The 13528-nt window shown below is 34.9% G+C and overlaps 1 protein-coding gene across 2 annotated transcripts; it reads left to right on the plus strand.

Moving 5' to 3' along the window:
- Window positions 1-1307: 1307 nt before the first annotated feature.
- Window positions 1308-11763, plus strand: LOC133680764 (ADP-ribosylation factor GTPase-activating protein AGD3-like). Of its 2 annotated transcripts, none has more exons than XM_062103747.1 (19): window positions 1308-1913; window positions 2450-2526; window positions 3435-3535; window positions 4721-4791; window positions 5349-5411; window positions 5810-5854; window positions 6624-6689; window positions 6789-6836; window positions 6969-7064; window positions 7158-7199; window positions 8118-8333; window positions 8424-8555; window positions 8660-8884; window positions 9054-9140; window positions 9212-9541; window positions 10089-10234; window positions 10334-10427; window positions 10578-11071; window positions 11260-11763. In XM_062103747.1, exons 1-19 carry the CDS (start codon window positions 1869-1871, stop codon window positions 11372-11374), a joined length of 2493 nt encoding a protein of 830 aa, XP_061959731.1. In that variant the 5' UTR covers window positions 1308-1868; the 3' UTR covers window positions 11375-11763. The 2 variants fall into 2 exon arrangements, with proteins under 2 accessions (XP_061959731.1, XP_061959732.1); XM_062103748.1 differs by having other exon boundaries at window positions 5349-5405.
- The last annotated feature ends 1765 nt before the right edge of the window (window positions 11764-13528 follow it).

Below are 13528 nucleotides of genomic sequence, written 5' to 3' on the forward strand. Positions count from 1 at the left end.
CTGATAATGCATACAACCTTTTTCATTATCATCGTGCAACCTTTCGCAGTGGCACTAGAGTCATCTCTGTTAGCTTTATCTGATGATGGAGCGGTGTCCATAGTGGAGTGATGGTAAGTCTTCTTCATACTTTTTTTTGCTTCTCCTTTTAGGTATAATATTAACAACTTATTTTTTATTTTTAGTTATTGTTGATTTTTTTGTTTGTTTTGTTTACTATTGATGTTTTTTTTTTAAATTATATTATTAAATTAATCAAGTTATTAAACTAGTCAAATCAATGACCATAGTCTTAAATTTTTCTTGCTATTTTAAAAATACTAGTGTCATTTAAATATATATTTTTTATGTTATAAAAAAATTGACTAGGCCCATGGCTTAGGACAAGCTGTCTAACTAATATAGACTAGACTGGTTTATCCATTAAGAATAAATACTAGAAGCAACTTCATGTAGATTTTTTAGGATTGAAAAAGGGTGTGTTTATTTACATGTTCATACTATGTTTTTTTTAAAAATTGAATTTTCTTGCTTGAAATTTTTTTTTTATATTTTATATTATTTTAATGTGATAATATTAAAAATAAATTTAAAAAAAATAAAAAATTATTTTAAATAAAAAAAATCCAAAAACAAAAAGTACTACACAAGCAACTGAAAACACACATGCTGCATCAAGTGGAGCACTGAAAACACACATGTTGCATCAAGTGGGCGTGTGTACTGAGCAGTCGTATACTGGTCCCAGCAGTCCCACTTGAAGGATTTTTCTCCATTTTTAAGATAGAGGATGGAGGAAGGTGCAAGTGATATCGCTGTCAGATATTTTTAAGTGCTGCAATAAATATTTTTCTGCTTTTCTTTTCCTTTTCCTTTTCCTTTACGGGGGTTGTGGCGACTACCATTTTCCTTGTGTCTCGAGCATGGTAATAGAGAAGAGAGAAATTTCTGTCTGGGGCCCGCTACTTCCAGTGCTTAGTGGGACTGACAGAAGCGTCTCTCAGATTCGATGCCCTAAAACCCACGCGCAAAGCCGCCACTCGAACTTACCCGCGTGCTAGTTGCTTCTCCTCCACTCCGTTAGCAAATACACACGCTCCTGTAAGCGCGTTGGTGGAACTGGGCTTCCTCGTCCATTTCTTACCGTGTAAAGGTGACCACTGTCAGTAGCTCTCAGACCGTTCCTGATTACTCTAATAATCAAATGGAATGGTAGCTATTAAACGACACCGTTGGATTTGAAGATTGAAACGACGTTGTTTAGTGGGATATATCAATCCTCAAACTCTGCTAAAATCGCCATCTTTCCACAAAATTTGGCTCGCAAAACTGAAAAGCAAAGTCCCAATTTGGCCAAAAGAAAAATAAAAAGAAACCGAAAACAAAAATAAATAAAAAAGAAGAAGAAGAAAGTCTCTCTCTCTCTCTCCCTGTCTCTCTCGGTGTGTTAAAACTCTTTTATCTATGCTTTTGCGCTGTTGATTGTGTGTGTCTGTCCGTTCGACAATTCCAGGCTTTAATGAATGAAGGAAGTGGCTTAATCGATCCACTCAATTTCCAAGACTTCCTTAAACACGCACCAATCTCATGTTTTCTTGCCTCTTCTAGGGTTTCTTTCTTCCTTTGTTGTTCACTCTCCTAGGGTTCTTAAAAACAACTAGAATATACAAACCCATATATAAATAATAAACTTATATGAAAATAACAGCTCTCAAAAGTGGTTGATTAGGATTTTTATCTCACGAAGTGGTGATTGGGATCGGAGTGAAAGAAGGCAACATCTCAGTCAGCTGTGATGATATTTGGTTCGATCGAGCATTTGTTGGAATGGTAATTAGAGTTAATCTCGAAGAATCAAGGTTTCAAAGATGCATTTCACAAAGCTCGATGACTCTCCTATGTTTCGCAAGCAGGTCAGTAATCTTGCCTTCTCTCTGTCTCTGCTTGGTTTTGTAAGGAATTGAAGCTTTGTTCATTGATTGTTGAGAGGTGAGGAAATAAAATTTCCAGCTACATGCACTAGTGTCGTTATTTCTTCTTTTCTTTGATTTCTTTCCGTTGCTTTAATATTCTGTTTAGGAAATAAATCAGAACGTTTAATTTATTTGTTTTGTTAATGACTGGGTTATCTATGTAAGGAATTTGGAGTTAAAGGAAAGCGGATTGATTATTTGTTGTTGTTTTAGAAAAGGAAATTTTACTTGTGGAATGGATATGATCATGTGAGGTTTGTACTTGAAATGTTTTGGTAATTTGTCAATTTTTTAGGAGAAATTAGATCTGCATTAATAGTTCAGCCTTTCAATCGCTACTATCACATGTCTCCCGTCTATACTTTACTTTTTTTTTCTCACTCTGAAATATTTATTTTTTCCTTATCAAATTTATTCGTAACAATTTGCCTGTTCCATAGTTTAATGGGCTCTTGATCATTTCTTTTGTGGAACAGATGCAATCACTGGAAGAAGATGCCGAATCATTGAGGGAGAGAAGTTTAAAGTTCTACAAAGGATGTAGAAAATATACGTATGCATCTATGTATTGGTTTTTACTTTGGTTGACATTATATCGAGAAAAGCTTCTAGTCGTAGTATTCTAAATCTTTAGGGAATTGAAGTTTTCTATTCCACCAGGACGTGGTTAGAATTTCCTTGTAGCCTTGTATATTGCTGTTTTGTTGTTGCCAATCAGTGAAAGATACAATTTGGAAAAAACATGGAAAGCCTTTTATAGTTCATTTTGGCTTGTCATTCTCTTTTCTTTTGTGTTTTTTGCTTGAATTTCCTCGTATGATGATATTATAATGAAAAGAAATCTTGTCATTGTTTTAGGCAAAATTTGATAGTTAATTATCTGCCAGCAAGCTTGAATTTCTCTCTGTAAATGCAGGCCTGCTGTTTTTGTCTCATGCATGTTGATTTGTAGAACTGTTGACACTGTAATAAGCTAGTAGCTGTTGACAATCACTTGAGTATTTGCACACTACCCCCTACTCTTTCAGTTTTAGTTGCACTATTGCATGTGGACTGGGATAGAAGGAGCTGTGCATTACAGGGCTCAGGATTTAAGAACGTGATTTTCTTGCTTTATAACCCAATTATTTAGATATAGACAGAAGTGCATGATATGATTCCCTAAATTAAAAATGCAAATTCATAGGTGAGGCCTGAAACCGAGTTTCTTTTCTCATACTTCATAGTATCCTAAATACTGAAATTTCTCAAAAGGACTCCTGACTTAAAGATAAACAACTGTTACATCAATGTATATTTTTTAAGATGGTTAAGTTTGCTCAATATTCTGGTTAGTTAAAACCACCCATCTGTTTGGCATTATATGCAGTTGCATTGTTTTTCTTTCTCTGGCTTAGCTATGTCATGGGCATTGAGTTTGGGAAGAATTTACCTTTGTGTCATTTTTTTACGCACTTGCAGTGAAGGGCTTGGAGAGGCATATGATGGGGACATTGGTTTTGCCAGTGCTTTAGAAACTTTTGGTGGAGGGCATAATGATCCTATTAGTTTGGCTTTTGGAGGTAATTTTATTGGAAATTATGTTTATAAGTTGTCTTAGACGAGGATTAAAATTATTTTCTGTTGTCATTGGAGAGTTGTAAGCACCAAAATTGTTTCTTCTTAGTTGCTTGATTTTCGTTACCTATCAAATGCAGTACCATTTCAATTTGTAGGATGTTGAAATTGGTGATGCAGACGAGAGTGGAGGATAAGGGTTTGTTACAAGTCAAAACTCTCACAAACCAAAAACATTACAAAGTATAGGGAGACAACCAAAATATTCAATTTTTTTTCATCTACGTCTCCACTTGCTAAAAGGCTATTGCAACATTTTATATAGAAAAAACTAGAAAACATTAATAATATTATAATACTGAATAGGAAAAAAATAAACTAGGAAAAAAATTCCCTTCAAATAAGAAATTTTTTTTAGAAAAGCATCATAATAAATAATAGAAAAATATCTATTTTCCTAAAAAAACTCATATATCAGTCTCCTAGGCTTGGAAGGAACTTGTCCTTGAGGTTAAAAATTGTCTTTCATCAAGAATATCCTTTTGTGCATAGGGTGTTAGGCTACCCCATCATATGTCTCTAGCACAACACCTTTGTGTAGGTTGTCTTATCGTTGGCTCCACCACTAGGATTTCGAATGACAACAACTGACTTAGACGAAAACAACTTACTAGTTTCTGAATTTTTTTCCTTGAGGGAACATCCTCATCCCCTCCCACACACAAAGCAAAATAACCATTAAGGATCGTTGGACTCTAATACCAATTGACAGACAAGAGCGAAGGATAAGAGGTTTGTTATAAGTCAAAACTTTAAAATACCAAAACACCATAAGTATAGGGGACAACCAAATATTCAATTTTTAATCATCTGTTTCTACCTGCCAAAAGGCTACTACAACTCTTTATAAAGAAAACCAGGAAACCCCAATAATAATACTGATTAGGAAAAAATAAACTAGGAAAAATATTCTCTTCTAATGAGAAAAAACTAGAAAAACATCATAATAAATAATAGAAAAATATTTATTTTTCTAAAAAATCTTATGTATAAATTTTCTGTGGTTAATCTTGGTAGTTGAATTCAACATTGTATGAAATTAAAGATATTAGTTAATTCAATGTGTATAGTATTGGAATTTTAAGTCTGTTTATTGAGATTATTGATTGAACATCTGTTTGCTAATGCAGGCCCTGTTATGACCAAATTCACCATAGCCTTGAGAGAAATTGGGACATACAAGGAAGTTCTCCGATCCCAGGTAATTTTTTGATTTATTGCTTTGAATGCTTGACACACATTAACACCCCAACATTTGGAAGTGATTTTGTTCTTATTGTTATTGCTTAAGCTGAGTTGATTGAACTTAAAAAGTTGTGGCACTTGTGCTCCAACTCCTGCACTCATGTTCATATGCAGAAGTTTGTTGTCAAAGGCAAGACTATTGCTTACGGGTCCCACTTCTTTTCCGTTACAACCCAATTGAGCCCTTGAAAAATGACTTCTTTTTACATAACATTTCAAATAGTGTAGTACAATAAGATCATTCATAGAAATTATTCTTGAGGATAAAATCTCGTAGGAAACTTCACGCTAATGTAAGTCTTAGATAATAAGCCAGACAAAGCATAGACATCTAATGATCTTGTGCTCGAATAGAGTATCTGAACCCATGCTGCATAGAAAACAGAGTTTTGATAATGATAGTTGACATTTATTGAGCTTATTTGGAGAACAGGATCATTTTCTTGCTTTTATTTAGAAAAATAATGTTTTGTTCTCTGGTGTGACCTAAGCAACGTTCCCTTTTCTTTTCAGGTTGAGCACATGCTGAATGACAGATTACTACAATATGTCAACATTGATTTGCATGAGGTGAAGGTACAGAATTTTGCCAAATGGCATTTCTTGTCTGACTTATGATGGTCAAATGTCAATGAATGTCATGCAACTCATGCAAAATATAAATTTTGCAAAGATGTGACATGATTTGTTTCTTCCTTATTTTGTATATAAATACTGTACCAGATAGGATAGATTTATTAGTAACCCTCAACTTTCTGCTCTTTTCTCTCCAACTTTTTTCTTTTAACTATTGATTAGTGTGAGATCCCTAAGGAGGTTTATGGTTTCCCTGTTGCAAGAATTGCAAATTTGTTTTCATAATTCTGGTCTGAAGATCTTCCTAGATGGTCATTTTATGTGTCTTTACACTTCAATGTTCTCTAATTCATTGATGTTTTTTTAATTGCTACTTTAAAAATCTTCTCTTGATTCAGGAAGCAAGGAAGCGTTTTGACAAGGCTAGCCTTCTTTACGACCAGGTACTTCCCTCATTTTAAGATTCTTAATAATTTGCCATTCTGGTGGAAGCCATTTCTTGCATGATTGAATGAACTTTTAGCATTTGACAGAATAATAGTTGTTCTAGATTTCTAGTATTATTAATTTTGAAGTAGACTACATGTCAGAAACGTTGGGATGAACCTATAATGGTCTTTGTCAAGTCTAAGGAAATCATAGCTATTCCAATTATGCTGCAGTTAATTTTAGTATTATCCCTAGCTAGAACAATATCCTTTCTTCTTTATTACCTTCAAAGGTAATTGAAGTCATGCACAGCATGCAAGTGAATTGAACAACTTTAGGCTGACAAATTTTAATATGTCGAATGGAATTGAGATGAAACCTTCTGCATCACGCATAAAAAAATTGAAATGTTTATTGTTTATATTTCCTTGTGTCCCTTTGGAGGATGCGGTTTTAATTATCCAAAGATAATTGGACTTTGTAGTTCTGAAGCTCTACTTGGTTTGGCATGTCACATATAGGACCTTGTGCTGTGGAATTAGAAATTGAGTTATGCAGTATCCACAATAGGATGGATGTTGCATTAATTTATAGCATGCAACTTCTAATGACTTGCAGACGCACTATAACTAGAGTTTGGCAATTGTTGAGTTGTTTAAAAATTAGAGTCCATTGATAATAGGGTGAATATATAGAATGTAGCTTGATGGTGTCTTGAAAGTTCCACATTTTAATTTTTGCAAAAAAGTTTTTGTTTATGGTTAATGTTCATGTATGCGACAGGCTCGTGAGAAGTTTCTGTCACTGAGGAAAGGCACGAGGTCTGATATAGCTACTCTTTTAGAGGAGGTATTATGAACTTTGATACATCTGCAGTTCTTATCTATGGTTCTGATATCTTGAACATCCTCCATTTTATATTTCTAATGGAGTTTTGATATATACCAGGAGCTTCATAATGCAAGGGCTGCGTTTGAGCAAGCTCGCTTTAATTTAGTAAGTAAAATCCAAACTAGGCACTGCATCTCTCTCTCTCTCTCTTTTCTTTTAAAATAGTATAGTTAATATTAGCATTTAGTCTTTGATATTTCAAGAACTTGGGTTTTATAATCTGCTCACTCCATCCAGGTAACTGCTATTTCTAATGTCGAAGCAAAAAAGAGGTTCGAATTTTTGGAAGCAGTCAGTGGGACAATGGATGCTCATCTACGTTACTTCAAACAGGTAGGACACATGGTGGCACTTCTGAACTTTGTGAACATGCTTTAATCTCTATCATACTTCCATATGCTCAAGAGAAACCTTTGTTGCTTGTAGGGCTATGAGCTTTTGCATCAAATGGAGCCATACATTCATCAGGTTTATTATTATTATGTATTTTTATATATTACAGTGCAAACTCTTCCAATATTTGTGTCATTATATTCAAAATACATAAAATCTGATTATTTTGCTAAGGAAAACTGTGTTTTGTTCATACTTTTCCTATAATTTGAGAGAAACCAAAAAAAGAGTAGAAGGGGATTTAGGTATGTAATTCAAAAGTGCTCCATTGGATTTTAGCCATCAAGTGACTTAGCCTTTTAAGCAAGGACTGATGAGGGAGGGTAATGAAAGGAGATGTATCAGAGTTTCTTGGTCAACAATTGCCCTCCCCTTTGCATCCTATAGGGTGGGCCTGTGGATGAACAGTCCAGCAAAGTGGCCTAAATACCATAGCACCGTGGATGGCATTTCTCAGGAGCAACCAACAATAATATGAGCTCTGACAAACCTAGAAGCTTGAAAATCTTGTGCTCGTATGGAAATTAGAGCTTTTGGAATGTTGGAATGGTGAGGAAGGTTAGCGTGGAAACCCCCTACAGTAAGAGGCTCTGTTCAATATAAGTAAATGTTAGTAGATTAACAAGTACGAGGATGTGTACAGAGGCAAAACTTCAGCAGTGTTGGTTGTCTCAATGCCTAGCCAATATCCAAGTATTCAACTTGCATTTATGTGCTTAAATTTGTTTGATGGGTATTAATTGAGTTGATTAATTTCTAACGTTTCTGAAGTTACTATGTGTCATTAGTATTGTATGTCTAACTATAAGGTCTGGATTAAACATGGTCACATGACAAGTACAGTGGTAAAAAAAAGAAGAAAAAAGAACAGAAAAAAAATCACGAGGCCATTCATAAATATTTGGATAAATATTAATACAAAAGAAAAGGAATGGTATTAAGGCTTTTGCATATTTGACTTATGGAAACACAACACCACTTCTTGTTTTGTAGGTTTTGACTTATGCTCAACAATCAAGAGAAAGGTCTAACTATGAGCAGGCAGCTCTCAGTGAGAGGATGCAAGAGTACAAGAGGCAGATTGATCGTGAGAGTAGATGGTCTTCCAATGGTTCTAATGGATCTCCAAATGGAGATGGTATACAAGCCATTGGTAGAAGTTCACACAAAATGATAGAGGCTGTTATGCAATCTGCTGCAAAGGGGAAGGTATTTAGAGTTCTTATGCTTGTGAGGGAACTTCTTTTACGGACCAATTTTTTCCCATGAAATCTTCTAAAACAAGAAGCAAACTTTCAGGTTCAAACTATTAGACAAGGTTATCTGTCAAAACGATCCTCTAGCTTGAGAGGTGACTGGAAAAGAAGATTTTTTGTTCTCGATAACCGAGGAATGCTTTATTACTATCGCAAACAGTGCAGCAAACCTTCTGTGAGTAATTTATGTGAAAAATAAGTTTACATGCAGAGTGCTTGAAGTTCATTCTGTTCTTGATACTTTGGGTTTTTATCATCATGCTTGATATGTTCATTTAGGGTTCTGGGGGTCAACTTTCTGGTCAAAGGAATAGCTCTGAGCTTGGATCTGGATTGTTGGGTCGGTGGCTTTCTTCTCACCATCATGGTGGAGTGCATGATGAAAAGTCTGTCGCTCATCACACCGTGAACCTTCTTACATCAACAATCAAAGTTGATGCTGATCAGTCAGATCTGCGATTTTGCTTCAGGATCATTTCACCAACAAAGAACTACACATTGCAGGTATGATGTGGAATGTATCTTGTATCTGCGACTTCTGTAAAAGCTACCTCGCATTTGAAATATAATCTCCATCGTTGATTTCTGGCGGGGATGGATAAGATGACGTGTAATTGAGGGTTCTTTTCTGCAATAGATTCTTAACAATGCTTATTTATGCTTGTCAGTGCAGGCAGAGAGTGCACTGGATCAAATGGATTGGATTGAAAAGATAACTGGGGTTATTGCTTCACTACTTAGCTCTCAAGCACCTGAGAGGGTAATTATTCAGAGCATTATTGACATTTAATTATCATAGAATTGTTTATGTGTAGTTTTGTTAAATTTCAGTGTCTCTCGGCTAGTCCCCTGGGAAGCAGTCATCATCGGTCTGCCAGTGAGAGTAGTTCATTTGAAAGTACTGATTTTGATCCTTCTGCTGTCGATGAATATACATCTGAGAGGAGCCTTGCCGCTTTACATGAACGAGCATTGAGAAGTTCACAACAGCAGCGAGCCAGTGCAGAGAAGCCGATTGATGTGTTGCAAAGAGTTTGTGGAAATGATAAATGTGCTGATTGTGGTGCCCCTGAACCAGATTGGGCATCTTTAAATCTTGGAGTTCTTGTTTGCATTGAATGTTCTGGTGTTCACCGTAATCTTGGTGTGCATATATCGAAGGTAAAATTGTTTCCAAGTTTTAATTATTTGATGTTTTCACAGCGTTGCTTTTTCAACCATATTCCTTAATATATATTATGCTTTTAATGTTGCAAGAATGTGGGTGGTATCAAACATCTATTGGACAGCAATGTAGACCAGTATCTATGAAATCTACTTTGAGCAGTTAGAATAATCATTAAATAAAATAGGCAGTTTGCGCTCGGTTCCTTTCATTCAAACCACACTCAGGAGCAGGATATTTGCTAGGTGGACAGGTTTTAGCATAACTTGATCAACTTCTTAAGTGCTACTGTTTTTCACTCTTCTTTTTATCAACCGCCAGAAGATTGTCCTATTATGCTGGGCCTAAGCATCTATCTCCTTTTTCTGTCTGAAAATAAATTGGCAAAGCTGCTTTATGTTTGGGTATATGTTAATTGTTATGGACGATACTGTTCTTGGAGGTGTTCTGGTTATGTCCATTATTAAATCCCAGACCTAGTAGTGATATTAGTACTGCTGTTTATCTGTCAAACTCTTAATCTTCTGGTGAATGTAATTGCAGGTAAGGTCACTTACACTTGATGTCAAGGTGTGGGAGCTTTCGGTCATAAGTTTGTTCCAGTCTCTCGGAAATGCCTTTGCTAACTCAGTCTGGGAGGAATTATTGCAGTCAAGAAGTGCCTTGCAGGCTGAACTCATCCCCTCAGGGTAAAGGACCTAATCATGATCGAATTAAATATTAGATGTTGCTAACATATTTAGTTTTATTAGATGTTGCTAATATTCATGAATGTTCTGCTGATGAAGCTCATTCAAGTCGGATAAACCGCAGCTGCTTTTTATCAGCAAACCCAATCCTGCTGACTCTATATCAATAAAGGAGAAGTTTATCCATGCAAAGGTTGAACTAATAAACTCTGAATCTCTTTTTGTTTAGTTGCAGATAATTGCTCATGGTTTTTTCTCTTTATTATTATGGAGATACTTGCTTGATTTTTAAAACTGACGTGGGCTTGTTGGAGATGAAATCTTTGTTTCCTTTGGATGACAGTATGCAGAAAAGGCATTTGTTCGCAAGCCAAGAGACCACCAAAGTACTCGATCAGTGGCACAACAAATCTGGGAAGCTGTTCGTGCTAATGACAAGAAGGCTGTATACCGGCTTATTGTTAATCACGAAGCAGATGTCAGTGCTGTGTATGAGCAAGCATCTTGTAGCTCTTCCCTGACACGTGCTAAAACAGTGCTATTGCAAGAGCTGGCCAACCCTGACAATTGCTGCTCTAGCTACTCAACAGGGAATTCGTTGGATAGGTCTTCCACCATCTCTTTAAACTTTCCAGGTACAACTGAAGGCCAGACCTTGGAGGATGTAGATGGGTGTACCTTGCTTCACCTCGCTTGTGAAACTGCTGACATTGGCATGCTAGAACTTCTCTTACAGTATGGTGCAAATATAAATTCAACTGATTCGGGAGGTCAGACGCCACTCCACCGTTGTATTCTTAGAGGCGAAGCTGGACTTGCAAAAATGCTCCTCACAAGGTGAATTTTACTGGTTCATGATGGTCATGATTACATTAGGCATGTGCTGTGCACACAGTTTCCTGTTTATCGTCATTAATATCCTCATGGCTCCGTCCATCCCCCCCTCCTCATATGCCCCCCTCAAGCAAAGCAAAAGATATTAACATCCATGAAATGATCTATTAAATGGTCCTAATGCATTGCAGGGGAGCAGATCCACGTGCTGTCAATGGCAAAGATAAAACCCCACTTGAGCTTGCAGTAGAGTCCAAATTTGATGAGAGTGAGGTCCTTGCTCTATTATCAGACTCAAATGGCTGACATGCTCGAAATAGTAATATATTTAATATTTAATTGGTGATTACAATGAAGCTGGAGAATTGAACATAAATTGGCTTTGATATTGTGCTTTTTCGGTAAGTATATTTTGTAAGTCTAAGAGCTGGTTCTCCATTGAAGATGTAAGCAGTGTTTGAAATAGAGTAGAGTGGTAGGTTGGCATGCCTGCCCCAGGGGCATCTCTGCAAAATTAGCTGCTGCTCAAGCTTGTATTGGTAATGCCCCCCTGGTGAAGGAGGAAAGGTTCTGTAATGTGTTTTGTTTAATCAGCTTGTTTTGTTACTTTTGTGGTGGAGTTGAGAGGGTTTAGGTCAGGCCACTGTGTATTTGTACATTGGTTTATTCTAGTGAGAGCTTTCTTGTGGCCACAACTCTGATTGCAAGTTTGCACCACCAAAAAAAAAAAAACAAACCGGTGAAAGGTTTAAAAATATGAAAGAATTCAGTGAAGCTTTCTTTCTTTCCTCTGTTTTTTGTCATCTTCGGAGAATTAATTAACATCTGATGCATGCAGCCAACCAAAGAAAAGGAAAGGAAACCAGTTTCCTCAAAAGCTCCCCGCAGAGCACGTGTTGCCCTGTCACGTCTCCAGATTCCAGGCAACCTACGTACGTAGATCAGTTGGGTCAAAAGAGCCATTTACTAGAGTCCTAGCAGTTTGTTAAGTTTGATTAGAATGTTTACCTTCACTCGTAGATGATATCAAAAATTGAGTTTTAATTTTATTTTTTACTGTAAATTTTTTTTATATTATTTTTATATCGTTATATTAAAAATAAAATTTAAAAAATAAAAAAAATTATTTTCATGCATTTTTAAAACAAAAATATTTTAAAAAATAATTGTTATTATATTTTTAAACATTCTTAAATGGTGATTGATATTGAGGTTAAACATGAAAGTTTTTGCTTTAAATTATTTTTCTTTAATGGTTTTGGATTGTTTTAATATATTAACATTAAAAATAAAATAATATATACTTTTATACATTTACAAATAAAAAAACATTTTAAAAACAATTTCTATTACATTTCTAATCACCCTCGAACTCAAGATTTGTAGTAAAAATATTAGAACCTTCAAGGACACTTCCCTGGATTTTGTTCAGTATGCAACAAAGAAACCTACAAAGAGTATGGTCTAATATTAGCAACTAAGGAACTACAGAAATGCGACATTAAATTGACTGCATTTCATTTAATACCTTTTTGCTAATTTTTTCTTCACTATTTTTACTTTTGCATTTCATTATCATTACTGTCATGATTTAATCCATTGATCAACTGCTTCCAGATCAAGTACATGACATAACTTGCTGATGTCTCCTTTTGTGCCTTTTCATCTCAATTTTGGCCTTTGTCAGCTTGCTAGCGATACCAACGGGTCAGTCTTTTTTTCAATGTTTTTTTTACAATGCTATAAAAAGATATAAACGTTAGCAACCTGTTTTTAACCGTCAAAGAAAAATCTTTATTGTGCTGAAAAGTTGCTAGATAATTATGCGTTAATAAATGTTAATCTAGAAAAATATACATGTTAGGATATATACAATAATAAATTTGTTTTTTTTTTAGAAAAACAATAATTTCAACTCCAATGAAAAAACTAATTTTCTTGCATAATTCATGCTTTTCTTATCGATATAGTTTCTCATAAAATAACACATTTTTTCATTAGTTCTTACTCGGAAGCAATAAAACTTAAAAAAAAAAAAAACCAGAGATGATTTGTGATAAGGATATATATAAAAAATTCTTCTATTAAAACCTTGTTATCTTATTATTTTGCTTTATTTGCTTTGCCATGTTTTTTAATAAAAAGTTGTGAAAATAAAATTAAAGTGTTTTTTTTTGTAATTTAACTCATTTGAAATAATTATAAAAAATGAATCCCTCCAATCTAAACCTCATTCATTTATTAACACATCTCTCTTGATTGTTTTAGCAAAGATATGTAATTTGATTCCAATCACTGTTTTTCTTAAAAAAAATCCGTCATGATTTAAAACAAACCAAAACAAAAAAAAAATTAAAACAAACCCCAAGTATTCTATATAAAACAAAAATAAACATGAGGAAATTATGTCAAAAATCCACTAGAAATTAAAAAAAAACCTGAATATTTCTAAACTTGTTT

The sequence above is a fragment of the Populus nigra genome, chromosome 1, assembly GCF_951802175.1.
Source record: "Populus nigra chromosome 1, ddPopNigr1.1, whole genome shotgun sequence".
Lineage (NCBI taxonomy): Eukaryota > Viridiplantae > Streptophyta > Magnoliopsida > Malpighiales > Salicaceae > Populus > Populus nigra.

Coding starts and splice junctions, on each gene's coding strand:
- LOC133680764 (XM_062103747.1), top strand. CDS start 1,869: ATGCATTTCACAAAGCTCGATGACTCTCCTATGTTTCGCAAGCAG. Junction 6,690..6,788: donor TAGCTACTCTTTTAGAGGAG/GTATTATGAACT, acceptor GATATATACCAG/GAGCTTCATAATGCAAGGGC. Junction 9,141..9,211: donor GCTCTCAAGCACCTGAGAGG/GTAATTATTCAG, acceptor GTTAAATTTCAG/TGTCTCTCGGCTAGTCCCCT.